The 13,145-nt window shown below is 42.9% G+C and overlaps 1 protein-coding gene across 1 annotated transcript; it reads left to right on the top strand.

Annotated features, from left to right (window-relative positions):
* Positions 1 to 7,196: 7,196 nt before the first annotated feature.
* LOC310997268 (olfactory receptor 1500-like) lies at positions 7,197 to 8,147 on the top strand (the record flags this gene model as incomplete). The annotated part of the gene is made up of 1 exon (XM_083986946.1): positions 7,197 to 8,147. One exon carries the CDS (start codon positions 7,197 to 7,199, stop codon positions 8,145 to 8,147), a length of 951 nt encoding a protein of 316 aa, XP_083843072.1.
* Between the last annotated feature and the right edge of the window lie 4,998 nt (positions 8,148 to 13,145).

Raw genomic sequence — 13,145 nt, 5'->3', positions numbered from 1 at the left:
CCTAAGAACCAGAGAACAGTGCAGACCTGAGAAACATCAGTTTTAATAAAGGTGACATCACCCATAGCGGGGAGTTACAAAAGGAAGTTAAGCGTGAACTTAAACTTGCCAAAATGTGATACAAAAATAAGGTGCAATCCCAGCTCACTTCAGGTAACTCTAGACCTGCATGGGAGGGGGTCAAATCAATTATGGGCATACAATCAAATGGGAGCCCTATTTCCCTCGCTTGTCAGACAATGAGCTCACGAGGGATTAAAATAGTTTTTATAATCGTTTTGTGGCGTACGTGACTTTTCGCGCCAAGGTTGTGATCTATAAAAAACAAACTTGACGGGAGAACGTGCGCAGCTCTAAGCAAACTCTGACCCATGCGTACGCATGGTCTGAAGGAAAAGGGGAATTGGCGACACAGACGGTGTGGTGGTGAACTGAAGTCAGACTCAGGAAATGATGATTGAGAAGAACGATTATGTTTTTGTTATCGGCCGTCACACATTTAATTTCAACCCGTAGCCTATGCGTTAGATCCATATTGCCACGGTGATTTAATTCAACAGCGTTATTTTGCATCGGACGTGTTTCAGAAACATCTTCTTAGAATCTAACTTAAAATTCCAAATCAAAATTCCTTCTCTATATTTAATCACCACCGTCTCTCCGTCATATTGTCCACTCCCAGAGCGCAGGAGGAGGAGAGGAGGCGTGGCTGCATGGGATAAATACATGGTGTAAATAACTACATGTTCCTATGATACTGTGAACATATGATCGAGAGTCAATTAAATCTCAAACCCTGGGAAAAAAATCCAGTAATCGTTCGCACAATTGTTACATTCTGTTTTCTTGTTATCAAGAGAAGTGTCATGTTTGATCATTCCTCAGAATGTAACTGATTCTGCTAATTATTCAAAGTTTTATCGATCAGTCTAATTACTGTAAATAATACAGCGGTGAGCCCCGTGCGTAATTCTGCACCACGGCACCGCTGGAGGAGAAAGGAGAAAGGAGGGAGAGGGAGACCATGATGAATGGATAATAACTCGTTTCAGATTAAAACTGTTGTCATTGTTGTAAATGTGCCGAACCGGGTCCAGCATGTGAGACGGCAGTGCACCAAAACAACACCGCGTGCGCTCTGAGCCGCTGACGCCGTTAACAGCTGCAGCAACACGTCACGTCGCCACTTTCACACCTGCAGCTAATTCACAACACCGACAGAACAACAGCACGTCAGGCTCATTGACATGCAGATCGCATTCATGTGGTGGTTTGCATTGACCATCTAGGGTTAAAACAGGGCGTATACAGGGCGGAACGTGAAGCGGATTCAGCTGCGCACACTTGTAGGAACTCTGTGATCTATAAAGGGAAGTTTGCCTGCAAGTGTGCGTACGCAGGGTTTTATAAGTCTGAATATTTACTGGCGCACGCAAAACCTGGCTTTTGTGCGTACGTACACTTTTAGTAACGATCCCACGCACAGTTTTATAAATGAGACCCCTGGACCAGACAACATTGGTGGTAGGCTTTTGAAGAACTGTGCAGAGGAGTTGGCTGGCTGGCATCACTCTCATCTTCAGGCAATCCCTCCAGCTCTGCAGGGTTCCTGGTCTCTGGAAAACAACTAACTAATTTTGCTTAAACAAATAGTGAAAGTAAAACTGTAACATAAGACTAGAAAATTTCCTCTCGGGAAATTTTGAATGGGCCACGGCTACTGCCGATTTTGCCATCTCTGTCAACATGGGAATCAAACCCACGATCTTAAAGGGATAGTTCAACATTTTTGAAAATTGGCCCATCGCCATGATCCCCCTAGTAATAGCAGTAGGTTCGTTACCTTTAATTGTTGGTCCAAGCTGCTTTTAGATCGGGGGAGAAGAATACCGAGCGGCGCAGCTACACTACGGAGGCTAATGGAATTTCTTGGTTTTGCTCATCAAACTCAGCAAATACACAACCCAAAAACTCAAAAACGCTGTGGTGGACAAGTTGTGACCTGCACATTTACCACGCTATGAGATAATAGCGGAAAGTTAAGAGAAGTGAAGCAAATACTCGGAACTACTTTCTTCAGTGAACCACTGGTCGGAGGGACACAGTGTGCCAGAGATGTTCACAAGTCTTTTTTTGCAAGTCCAAGTCAAGTCTCAAGTCTTTGGTCACGAGTCCAAGTCAAGTCTCAAGTCTTTGAGGGGTGAGACTTCATCAAGTCTCAAGTCTTTGGTCACGAGTCCAAGTCAAGTCTCAAGTCTCTAAAAAATAAAAGTCTCCTGTCTCTTCTGGTTGTAATGACTCTTCTATCATCTGCTGCTATCCGGTCTACTAAAGATACTGCACAGCTTTATCTAAGAGATTCAAAGCATTTACTGTAGGTTATTATCACTCCTTTATCTATACAGTATTGATTAGTTGTTTATTATATGATCACTTTAAACAGGATATTGCAATGCAATATGAAGAAAACACACAATGAAAGCTTTCCTTTAAAGGAAACTGTATTCTGAGTCAAGAAAGAATCAAAGCTGCTCTGCTCCTCTGCACTGGCCTTTTCTCTTTTTTTTTTTGCTTTGTTGAATTCAGAAAACCCAGATGAACAACATGGAAAATGATTTAGGCTGTTAATCATAGGTCATTAGATCTGTATGGTACCTATAGTTCACATCTTTATGTGCAGCAAAACCTTTCTGGAACCGCATGTTTCTGAGAGAAGAACTGGTTGTTATTATTTTTTTAATTAGCTCCGTCAACTCATGGGTGCGTGTCGACACGTCCAGACTTCTATAGGTGCCTTCAGTCATATTTCGCAGCAAAAACATAAATAAACAGGAGGATTTAGCCTACAGTAGCCTGATATGTGCCAGTTATGCAGCAGCTAGTCCCCGTGAAGGAAGGTCTGACAACAAACGGACATTGTACCTCACATGGCTACGGACGGTGCCGCTATTAAAAAAAAAAAAAAAAGCCGGTTCACAGTCACCTGTCACTCACCCGCAGCAGCTGACTGCGCTGCATGCTGCGCTGTCAGAGGAGCTCTGCTGCTCCTCTCTCTTTAGACACTGGTGTTTGGCTGCACTCTGTAGGAGTTCAATATGAAGATCTAACCTCCATCTGAATAACGTTACCGGCCATGTGGCGCTGCTCCGCTAGTGGTGTGTTAACGGCAAAAAAAAAAAAAAAGATTGTCGGTCGTCCTGTCAGGAGGGAGGCACGAGCCAAAAAAATAATGATTGTTCACGAGTCTCAAAACACGAGTCCGAGTCGAGTCTGAAGTCTCTGTGGGTGCGACTTAAGTGCGACTCGAGTTCGAGTCGCAAACTCGAGTCCCCATCTCTGCAGTGTACGCACCTCAGCCAGTGCCGTAGTATACGGACGTATCTGCAGTAAACAGGCGCTTTTGAAATCACTCCACCGAGCAGCCGTCTAGAGTGTAAAGTCCGACTTTGCCTCTAAAACAACTCCATCTCGCAACTTTCCGCTATTATCTCATAGCGTGGTGAATGTGCAGGTCACAACTTGTCCACCACAGCGTTTTTGAGTTTTTTGGTTGTGTATTTGCTGAGTTTGATGAGCAAAACCAAGAAATTCCATTAGCCTCCGTAGTGTAGCTGCGCCGCTCGGTATTCTTCTCCCCCGATCTAAAAGCAGCTTGGACCAACAATTAAAGGTAACGAACCTACTGCTATTACTAGGGGGATCATGGCGATGGGCCAATTTTCAAAAATGTTGAACTATCCCTTTAAGGTCAAGACAGAGCTGATCAGACAGACACATGATCATCTTTCTATAAGCACTGATATGGAGGTGCTGTAATCACATTAGGTTAACTGTGTGTGTGTGTGTGTGTGTGTGTGTGTGTGTGTGTGTGTGTGTGTGTGTGTGTGTGTGTGTGTGTGTGTGTGTGTGTGTGTGTGTGTGTTTATCTTGTGTAATAGGGCCAGGACTCAATTAAAACAATTAATCTAATTAATTAGAGGCTTTGTAATTAATTAATCGCAATTAATTGCATTTTAATCGCATATAAATATTTGACCTGAGAACAGTGAGAAGCATTTTTTTCACATGGATTTTAGTATACCACTGAATGACTGAATAGCTTAAGCAACAAAACATTGTTTTTTTTTTCAAGGTGGTACTTAACCAAGACCAACATGCAAATTATCGATTAATTAATTAATCGATATTTGATACAGATTTAAATGGTCTTTCCTGCCAATACACTATGATGATTACTGTAGTATTTAACTAGGCTACATAAATCACAGTAGCATAAACTGATTTGTTGAACGGACCAGGTGATGGGCTGACTGGTCCTGTCTAACTTCTGTGTACTGGGTGCCATTGTGCAGGGTGTTAAGGCAGCCTTCCTCCACTGCAGTCCCTATGGTCCTGGACCCTCTGGCTGGTGGGGTGGGCTGCTTTCAGCTGGGGGGGGACTCTATCAGATGCTCCCACGAGAGGCATTTGACGCATTTGACACCAACAAGGTTTAACTTTAAAACCAGATTAAATCATGGTTTAAGTTTAAATTCTGTTGCACGTTAACTGTGAAGGTGTGTGTGTGTTTGTGTGTGTGTGTGTGTGACTGTAATCACATGAAGCTGGCTCTAGAGTCTGTGTGTGTGTGTGTGACTGACTTGACACATAGTTAGTTAGTAGCTGCATCCTGTGTCAGTCTGATTTAGCTGTGTCTGTGTTTATAAACATTTAAACGAGCGCCAGGTGGATTGTTTATGAAGTTAACGAGCTCTGGCCTGAGGATCAAAGAGGTTACCACGGCGATAGGGGCCCCCGCAGGCTGAGACAGACAGAAACGTGGAGAAAAAGAGCCATTTTCTGCCTCTGCACCGGTCTCACATTTAGGCTTAGCATGACAAAACGGTAACTCCTATCAGAACAAAACACAGATCAACGTTGCTCTAAGGACTTACTGAAAATTTTGGTACGATTTGGTGTTTCTACAGTAAATATTTTAGCGACGCTGGCAGTTTTAAAACATCAGGCCGTTCTGCTTCTCTCAGAAAATATTTGTATTGGAGTCAATGAGGAGCAGAGACAGACGTGGCCGCACTTAGAGGCTCTGAGTTTAAATTCTGTAAGTCTCTCTGATATTTTGAGCACATGATATGAGAGATAATAAGTTTGTCTTACAAATTCTGAAAAAATTATGTGTGTGGAGTGTAAATTGTGGCCAGGAGGAGTTTGGAAAGAGAAAAAATCTGGAGTTTTTCTGGCATCTCTCCCACTCTAACCGATGATGTCACGCACTCTGACACGAACATTCCATGCAATACACAACCATTATAATCTAATAATTTCTCCAAAAATGATCATGGTCATTGATCATGGATTGATCAAAAACTATATGACCTATCGAAACGTGGAGTAATACGCTACACAAGACTTGTGTCTACTGTTTAAAGCAGGGGTGCTCATTACGTCGATCGCGACGACGACAACCGACCCATAGACTGTAAAAGAACCGACCTCAAAAGCGAGGGCAGGTCCGCCGAAGCATCATTCCGGGTGAATCAAGCTCTCCGCCCCCGTTGTCTTTGTTGTTAATTTGTTGCCGCTCCAGAGCGCACATGGCTACTTAATTATGCACGTGCTGACCACATATGGTTGTGCTGAGGCATTCTGGGGGTGGAATATGAGGTGTGTTCATGTCCGCACCATTCTTGGGTCCGGTGTGATTTATCAATGGAATATTGCGCAGAGTTGTGCGTACGCACAGCTTGATCAGTGTTTCTCACTAACAGAAAAAAAAAAAGTTTTTTTTTTTTCTCCTCACGTGTGTTTACGTGCGGTGCGCCCGCACGCGAGAGAGGCGGCAGGTTGAGAGGCTGACAGCTGACAGATGAGAGATGGTGAAACGCTAGCATGATTATTAAAAAAAACACCATATCTCATCTCTGCCCGCACATAGACAGACACAGGTTCACATACAGACAGGGGCGCACGGTAAATGCAGCTGCAGCGCCCCCCCCCCCCCCAACTGGACGACCAAAAATTGGTAGATCATTTTGACTTGGTCACTTAAAAAGTAGCTCTCAGGCTGAAAAGGTGTGAGCACCCCTGGTTTAAAGTTTAAATGGAGTCTCTAGGTGAAAGTATGCCTGAGCAGTAGACATTTGTTAAACTCCAATGATTGGTCTTTTTCGCTCTTTTTTTCCCGCCCGTCCCATAGACTTCAATGCAAAATTTTGCGCAGTTTTTCGCAACTTACGTCGCGAAAAATTCGTACACTGTTGAGAAAAGTAATAGCACACCGATCCCGATCGAACCGCACGTTTTGATATATAATTTGTCCTCTTCGAGTTGCAGGACTAGTTGCGGACCGAAAAGCGTCCGGAAGATGAAGGAGAATAATAAGAAAAAATCCACACAATAACAGTAGTGTGAGTAGTGTGACCAGTGCCCGGTGCAATTGCCCGTGGCCCTAATAAAGGGTACATAAAGGATAAAGAAAACAGAACAAGCTAACAAAAGCATTAACCTGTAGATGCCAATGAATGACATCATGATATTTCAGAGGTAAACTTTCACCATTGATATTTTAGGCTTTCTCTGTGATCAGGGGATTTGGAGAGCATGGCTGATGCTGAGTCAGCTGACCTGTCAGCATGTGACATGCAGCTCATGGTCACCATATAAAAGTATGAGCTGTTGGCTGATGTCTAGGGTGGAGGTTGGTTTGGAGTTGCACTGGGTAATTCTGAAGCACACACACACACACACACACACACACACACACACACACACACACACACACACACACACACACACACACACACACACACACACAATTATACTTAATATTACACTTTCTTTACCCCATCATATCACACAGTTCTCAGGTTAAAGCTTGCTCCCATTTAATCAAATCTTTGACTTTTATCATGTCGAAAAGTTGAAAAAGTCCCCAAGTGTTTCTGAACTTGTCTCTTTTCTTTGACTCTGATGCCTAAACTTAGTGCATGTGTGATATAGAGCTCTTATCTTACAGGAGCATAAACCTGTATTTCACTGTATGTAAATAACTGGGGACACTGATACAGTATGTGACAAACTATATTGTATTTATCATAGGTCCATCACACCTGTTGGACATTTCTTTTTTTCACAAGATCACAGATGTTTGCAGCTGTATCTTTTCCTAATCTATTGCATGTATGCAGTTTTATACAGATATGGGAAACCAGACTGTCAGAGATGACATGCTGCTCATAGAGGGGTTAAAGGTCTCTTCCCAGTTCTTCTTTCCCACCTTCATCCTCATCCTCCTCATCTACACCTTCACCATAACATCCAACATCTGCCTGGTGGTCCTGATCCTCAGCAACAGGAGCCTCCACCAGCCAATGTACCTGCTCCTCTGCAACCTGAATATAAATGATTTGATCGGAGCCACAGTAATTATCCCTAGTTTGCTCGGAGATCTGTTACTTTCTACCCACTCGGAACATTGGTACATCCACTACACCAGCTGTGTGACTCAGGCCTTTGGGATGCACATGTACGCAGGTGCTTCCCACACTGTACTGATGATCATGGCCTTTGACCGCTACGTGGCCATCTGCAGTCCACTGCGTTACAACACCATCATGACCAAAAGGATGGTGGTGAACCTCTCGCTTGCTGCCTGGGGAAGCATCCTGGTGCTGGTGTCGATCCTGTTGGGCCTCACTATCCGCCTGTCACGCTGCAGGTCGGTCATATCCCATCCATTCTGTGACAATGCTTCCTTGTTCAAGCTCTCCTGTGAGAGCCTCCTCATCAACCACATCTACGGCCTCGGCTACACCGTGGTGCTGCTGGGCTGCTCCATCGGCAGTGTCATGCTCACCTACCTGAAGATCGCTACCGTGTGTCTGGGCAGTAAAAACAAGGCACTGAACAGGAAAGCGCTTCAGACCTGTGCCACACACCTGACTGTGTATGTCCTACTGCTGGGTTCAGGTTTTATTATTGTTATTATGCACCGTTTCCCTCAGCTAACAGACCAAAAGAAGATGGTGGCCATTCAGCGTGTCGTGGTTCTTCCAGCTCTGAATGCTGTGATCTATGGGCTGCAGATCAAAGAGATCAAGCAGAGAATTGTTGCATTGTTTCACTTCAGCAAAGCAATTCAACAGAAATGAAATCAAACTCTTAAAATCCTTTGCACACATTATATTTTGATCTATTATGTTATATTTAGACCTATGGAGTGAGTTCTGTGAGATGACATCACAATGACTTGTCAGGCTGTAAATATTAATGACAGTCAGTATAGCAGCCTTTTTTCAGTTTGACATAAAAGTTTATAACCTTAAGCTCTTTGTGGTTTTGTTGTTGAATAATGCAGATTTTTCTCCCTGAAGTGTTCAATCATGGGTAATAGATGTTATATAATAATTAATTAACTTTGTTCAGCACAGTACAACGAGTTGCTGATATAAATAATTGGTTTCTTCATATTCCGTTCCCCTGTGTCACCACACTCCTCTGCATTTGTCAGGCCCCAGTTTTTTCTTTTTCTTTTGTTCCAGCACCATGTGGAGCCACAGTAATGAATCAATGCTGTATGTAGTATGTAGTATTTCAGGATATAATAATAATAATATCTCTGGAAAACTTGAAAAATGATCACACCCCCTCAAATATGTTTTATTAATGGTCGCCCTGGCCTTCCATAAATGTAAATGTAAAAGTTGTAAGGCTAAATGGATGAATGGATTCCATGGACATTTGAGAAATGAATCAATGCTGAAACATTGAGTGTCACAAACAAAACTTTAGAATGTAAGTGCGCATGTGTTAACACCACATGCAAATTGTCATCCTGCACTGTTTCCCTCAGTTCCCTCAGACCACAGGAAGATGACAACAAGATATATATATATATATACATATGGCTGTGATTCAATAATCACAGCCATTGTGTTTCTGTCAACTAAACATGCTTATATTTGAGACAATATTTTGAGGCGTCTATATTTTGCTCAGCAAAGATGGGAAAATACTATCAAATTGATTGCATTAAAAGGTAATAATATTACTTCTGAAGTACATTAAACAACACTTGCGCTGTACCATTCAAAATGACTGACCCATGGAAAGAGCTGGAACACATATTTATTTAAAAGAAGTTTAGTCGATGGTGATTAAACTTCTAAATAAATGGAATGCTATTTGGACTAAACTGAAGAGTCTTCAGAAAGGACCAGTTTGTTTCTTTACACTTAACTGAACGACTGAATTGTGGAGAATCTAAGCGATCAAATGATGTGTATTAAGCCCATTGACAAGTTTTTCAGAGGGAAAAAGCGCAATTTAAGTGCCATCTAACTATTGTATGCACGAATGAAGCAACTTCGAAACTGCTTAAATGGATCTAGTGGGCTTTATACATTTACAAGAACTGCACAGAAAATACGAATATGAATACGAATACGAATTACTTTATTAATCCACAAAGGGAAATTCATTTGTCTGTCAGCTCATCGACAATTTAAAATAGAAATAGACCCAATGTATATTCGAGACTCGACTTTTATTTGAGAATTTACAAGAAATAATGCTGTGAATCAGTGCTGGGCACGTTATTTTGAAAAAGTATAGTTATAGTTACTAGTTACTTTCCCCAAAAAGTAACAGAGTTAGTAATGGTATTCCTCCACACAGACAGGCTCTTTGATGCACTGTATCACTCCCAGTCCCCAAAATATTTTGCACTGGTTGGGCTTAGGCAATGATGAAAGGAGTTGGTTAAGTTTAGTAAAAAGACCAGGTAGAGGCTCGACAGGTCAGATAGAGTCCAGAAGTACAGTAGAGAGTCCAGATAAGTAGGAGGGAGTCACCTGTTGACATTCACATTTCCTTATATTGAAATGGTGGGACGATGGCATGTCGGAATAGCGATATGTCTAGATGGTGGTATGTCTAAATGGTGGGATGTCGGAATGACAGCATGTAACCGGTGTGTATAGACATTGGCAAATTATGATTGAACCTGTAAGAGAGACCCATGTAAGATGCTGGGCAACAGGTTGCTAAGCAACATTTGACCTGCCAGCATGAGACACTGCAGCTCACAGCCACAGAGGAACTAAATAAAAGACTGTGCTGCTTCATGTCTGGTCTGGGGTGGAGTGCGGTTTGTGCTGCACAAAGTGATGGTCACAAACAAAGCTGAGTCATACCCTGTGATCATGTGAATGTGACTGATGTCTAAGCTTTTTTCAGAAACCAGACTATAAGACTGATCACTATGTGTAAATGTTTAACAGCTTCTATTTAAGTCCCTCTTCTGCTGAAAAACAACAGTGACAAAATAACTCTGATGTCCTTTTAAAATCTGTAAATGAAACAATGAGAAGTCCAAGTCTCTCCTAGTGAATGACTTAATTACAAGTCACCATATTGATATATTAACACTCACTGAGACCTGGTTGCAGCAAGATGAATATGTTAGTTTAAATGAATCTACCCCTCCTAGTTACATTAACTGTCATGTGCCTCGTAACACTGGCAGAGGAGGAGGAGTGGCTGCTATTTATCAGTCAATTCTGCTTATCAACCCTCGACCTAATAGTTCATATAATACATTTGAAAGCCTTACTGCCAGGTTCTCTCACCCAGACTGGAAAGCAGAAAAACCACTCTTACTTGCTGTAGTGTATCGTCCTCCTGCACCTTATTCTGAGTTCTTAGAAGAATTCCCTGACTTTCTGTCAAATTTAGCAATGAGCTCAGACAAAGTCATTATAGTAGGTGACTTTAACATTCATGTGGACGTTGATGATGATTGTCTGGCTACTGCATTCAAGTCACTTTTGGATTCTGTCGGCTTCTCTCGGAGGGTAAACAAACCCACTCACACTTTTAATCATATCCTTAATTTAGTACTTACTTATGGAATAGAAGCCGACCATGTCACAGTTCTTCCTCAGAACCCCGTCTTGTCTGACCATTCTTTAATAATGTTTGAATTTACTTTAACAAATTATATCCTACCTGGGAAAAAATCCCGCTACAGTAGATGTCTATCTGACACTGCTGTTTCTAGATTTAAAGAGCTTATTCCAGCAGAGCTTGCTGCCAGATCTTGTAACAATATATGGGCAGTTACGCTGATTTCACCCCCACATAGGTGGACTATCTTGTGGATAGCACTGCAGCAGCACTCCTTGGGACACTTGATGCTGTAGCTCCCTAGCCTCGTAAACCAGCCTCTCGCGGAAATGCATTTCATTTCATTCCGAGGGAGAGTCTGGCCTCATTGCCGCTGTAAGTGTTTGGCCTGAAACCCTCAGAAGGCCGAGCCAATCAGCGTCGCCGCTGGGATTGACACAGCACGTTGGCCAATCAGGGACCGACTGGTGCAACGCCCCGTCACTACACCAACTTGCTGATTGGCTGAATGGGGTTGTCTGTCAACGCTACTACCAAAGATATTAAACCGTCTTTGCTACTACTCCCGCCCAGCTCCCGCCCACCCCAAACACTTACAGGGGGGATGAGGCCAGACTCTCCCGAGAAATGAAATGAAATGCATTTCAGCGAGAGGCTGGTTTACAAGGCTAGTAGCTCCCCTGAAAAAGAAAGATATCAACCAGAAAAGAATAGCTCCCTGGTACAGCCCAAACCTGCGCGCTTTGAAACAGAAGACCAGACAGCTGGAAAGGAAAACACATTCCAGCCAACATGAGGAAGACCGTCAAGCCTGGAAGGATAGTTTATTAATATATAAAAAAGAACTCCGTAATGCTAGAAGCAATTACTATTCATCTTTAATAGAAAAGAATAAGAACAACCCCAGGTTCCTCTTCAACACTGTGGCCAGGCTGACCAAGAACCATTGTATCGTTGAGCCATCCATCCCTCCAACTCTCAGCAGTAATGATTTCCTAACTTTCTTTCTAAAAGATTGTTAATATTAGAACGAAGATTGCCAGTAAATGGAGCACAGATTACGGTACACATAGAAGCACCTCCCAGACTTAGTGCACACTTGGACAGCTTCTCTCCCATCGACCTGTCAGACTTAACTTCTGCAATTACTTCTTCCAAGTCAGCCACATGTCTGCTGGATCCAGTCCCGACAAGACTACTTAAGGATGTCTTCCCCTTAATTAACATTTCTTTTCTGAACCAAATCAATCTTTCCTTAGTCACAGACTATGTGCCACAGGCCTTTAAGGTGGCTGTCATTAACCCTTTACTTAAAAAACCTTCTCTTGACCCAGATGTCCTAGCCAACTATAGGCCTATATCCAACCTCCCCTACATCTCTATGATCCTCGAGAAGGTTGTCCTGGAGCAGCTACACGAACATCTGCACAGCAACGAGCTCTTTGAAGCTTTCCAATCTGGATTCAGAGAACACCATAGCACTGAAACAGCACTGGTCAAAGTCTCCAATGATCTTCTTATAGCTTCAGACAGAGGTCTCGTCTCTGTACTTGTACTTTTGGACCTCAGTGCTGCATTCGACACCATCGACCACAGAATCCTGCTGCAGAGACTGGACCATGAAATTTGGATTAAAGGACCTGCCCTAAAATGGTTTAAGTCATACTTATCTGACAGGTTTCAATTTGTTAATGTTAATAACGACCATTCAGAGTACAGCACAGTTACGTATGGTGTACCACAGGGTTCAGTCTTAGGGCCAATCCTCTTCATTCTTTACATGCTCCCATTAGGTGACATCATCCGGAAGCACTCAATCAATTTTCACTGTTATGCGGAACTCTACTTGTCCATGGAGCCAGATGACAGAAGCCGCCTCATCAATCTGCAAGACTGCCTGAAAGACATTAGATCCTGGATGTCCTCTAACTTCTTGCTACTGAATTCAGATAAAACTGAGGTCATCGTGTTTGGACCTAAACACCTCAGGGACTCGTTCTCTAATCAGATCGCTACTCTAGATGGCATCACCCTGACCCCGAGTACAACTGCGAGGAACCTTGGAGTCATTTTTGACCAGGACCTTTCCTTCAGCTCCCACATAAAACATGTGACTAGGACCACCTTCTTCCATCTGCGCAATATCGCTAAGATTAGGAATATCCTCTCCCAGAGTGATGCTGAGAAACTGGTGCATGCATTTATCACTTCTAGGCTGGACTACTGCAACTCTCTCCTGTCAG

The sequence above is a fragment of the Trachurus trachurus genome (assembly GCF_905171665.1).
Source record: "Trachurus trachurus genome assembly, chromosome: 14".
NCBI lineage: Eukaryota > Metazoa > Chordata > Actinopteri > Carangiformes > Carangidae > Trachurus > Trachurus trachurus.
The sequence above is the reverse complement of the archived record's forward strand: the minus strand, read 5'-3'. Positions and strand labels throughout refer to the sequence as shown.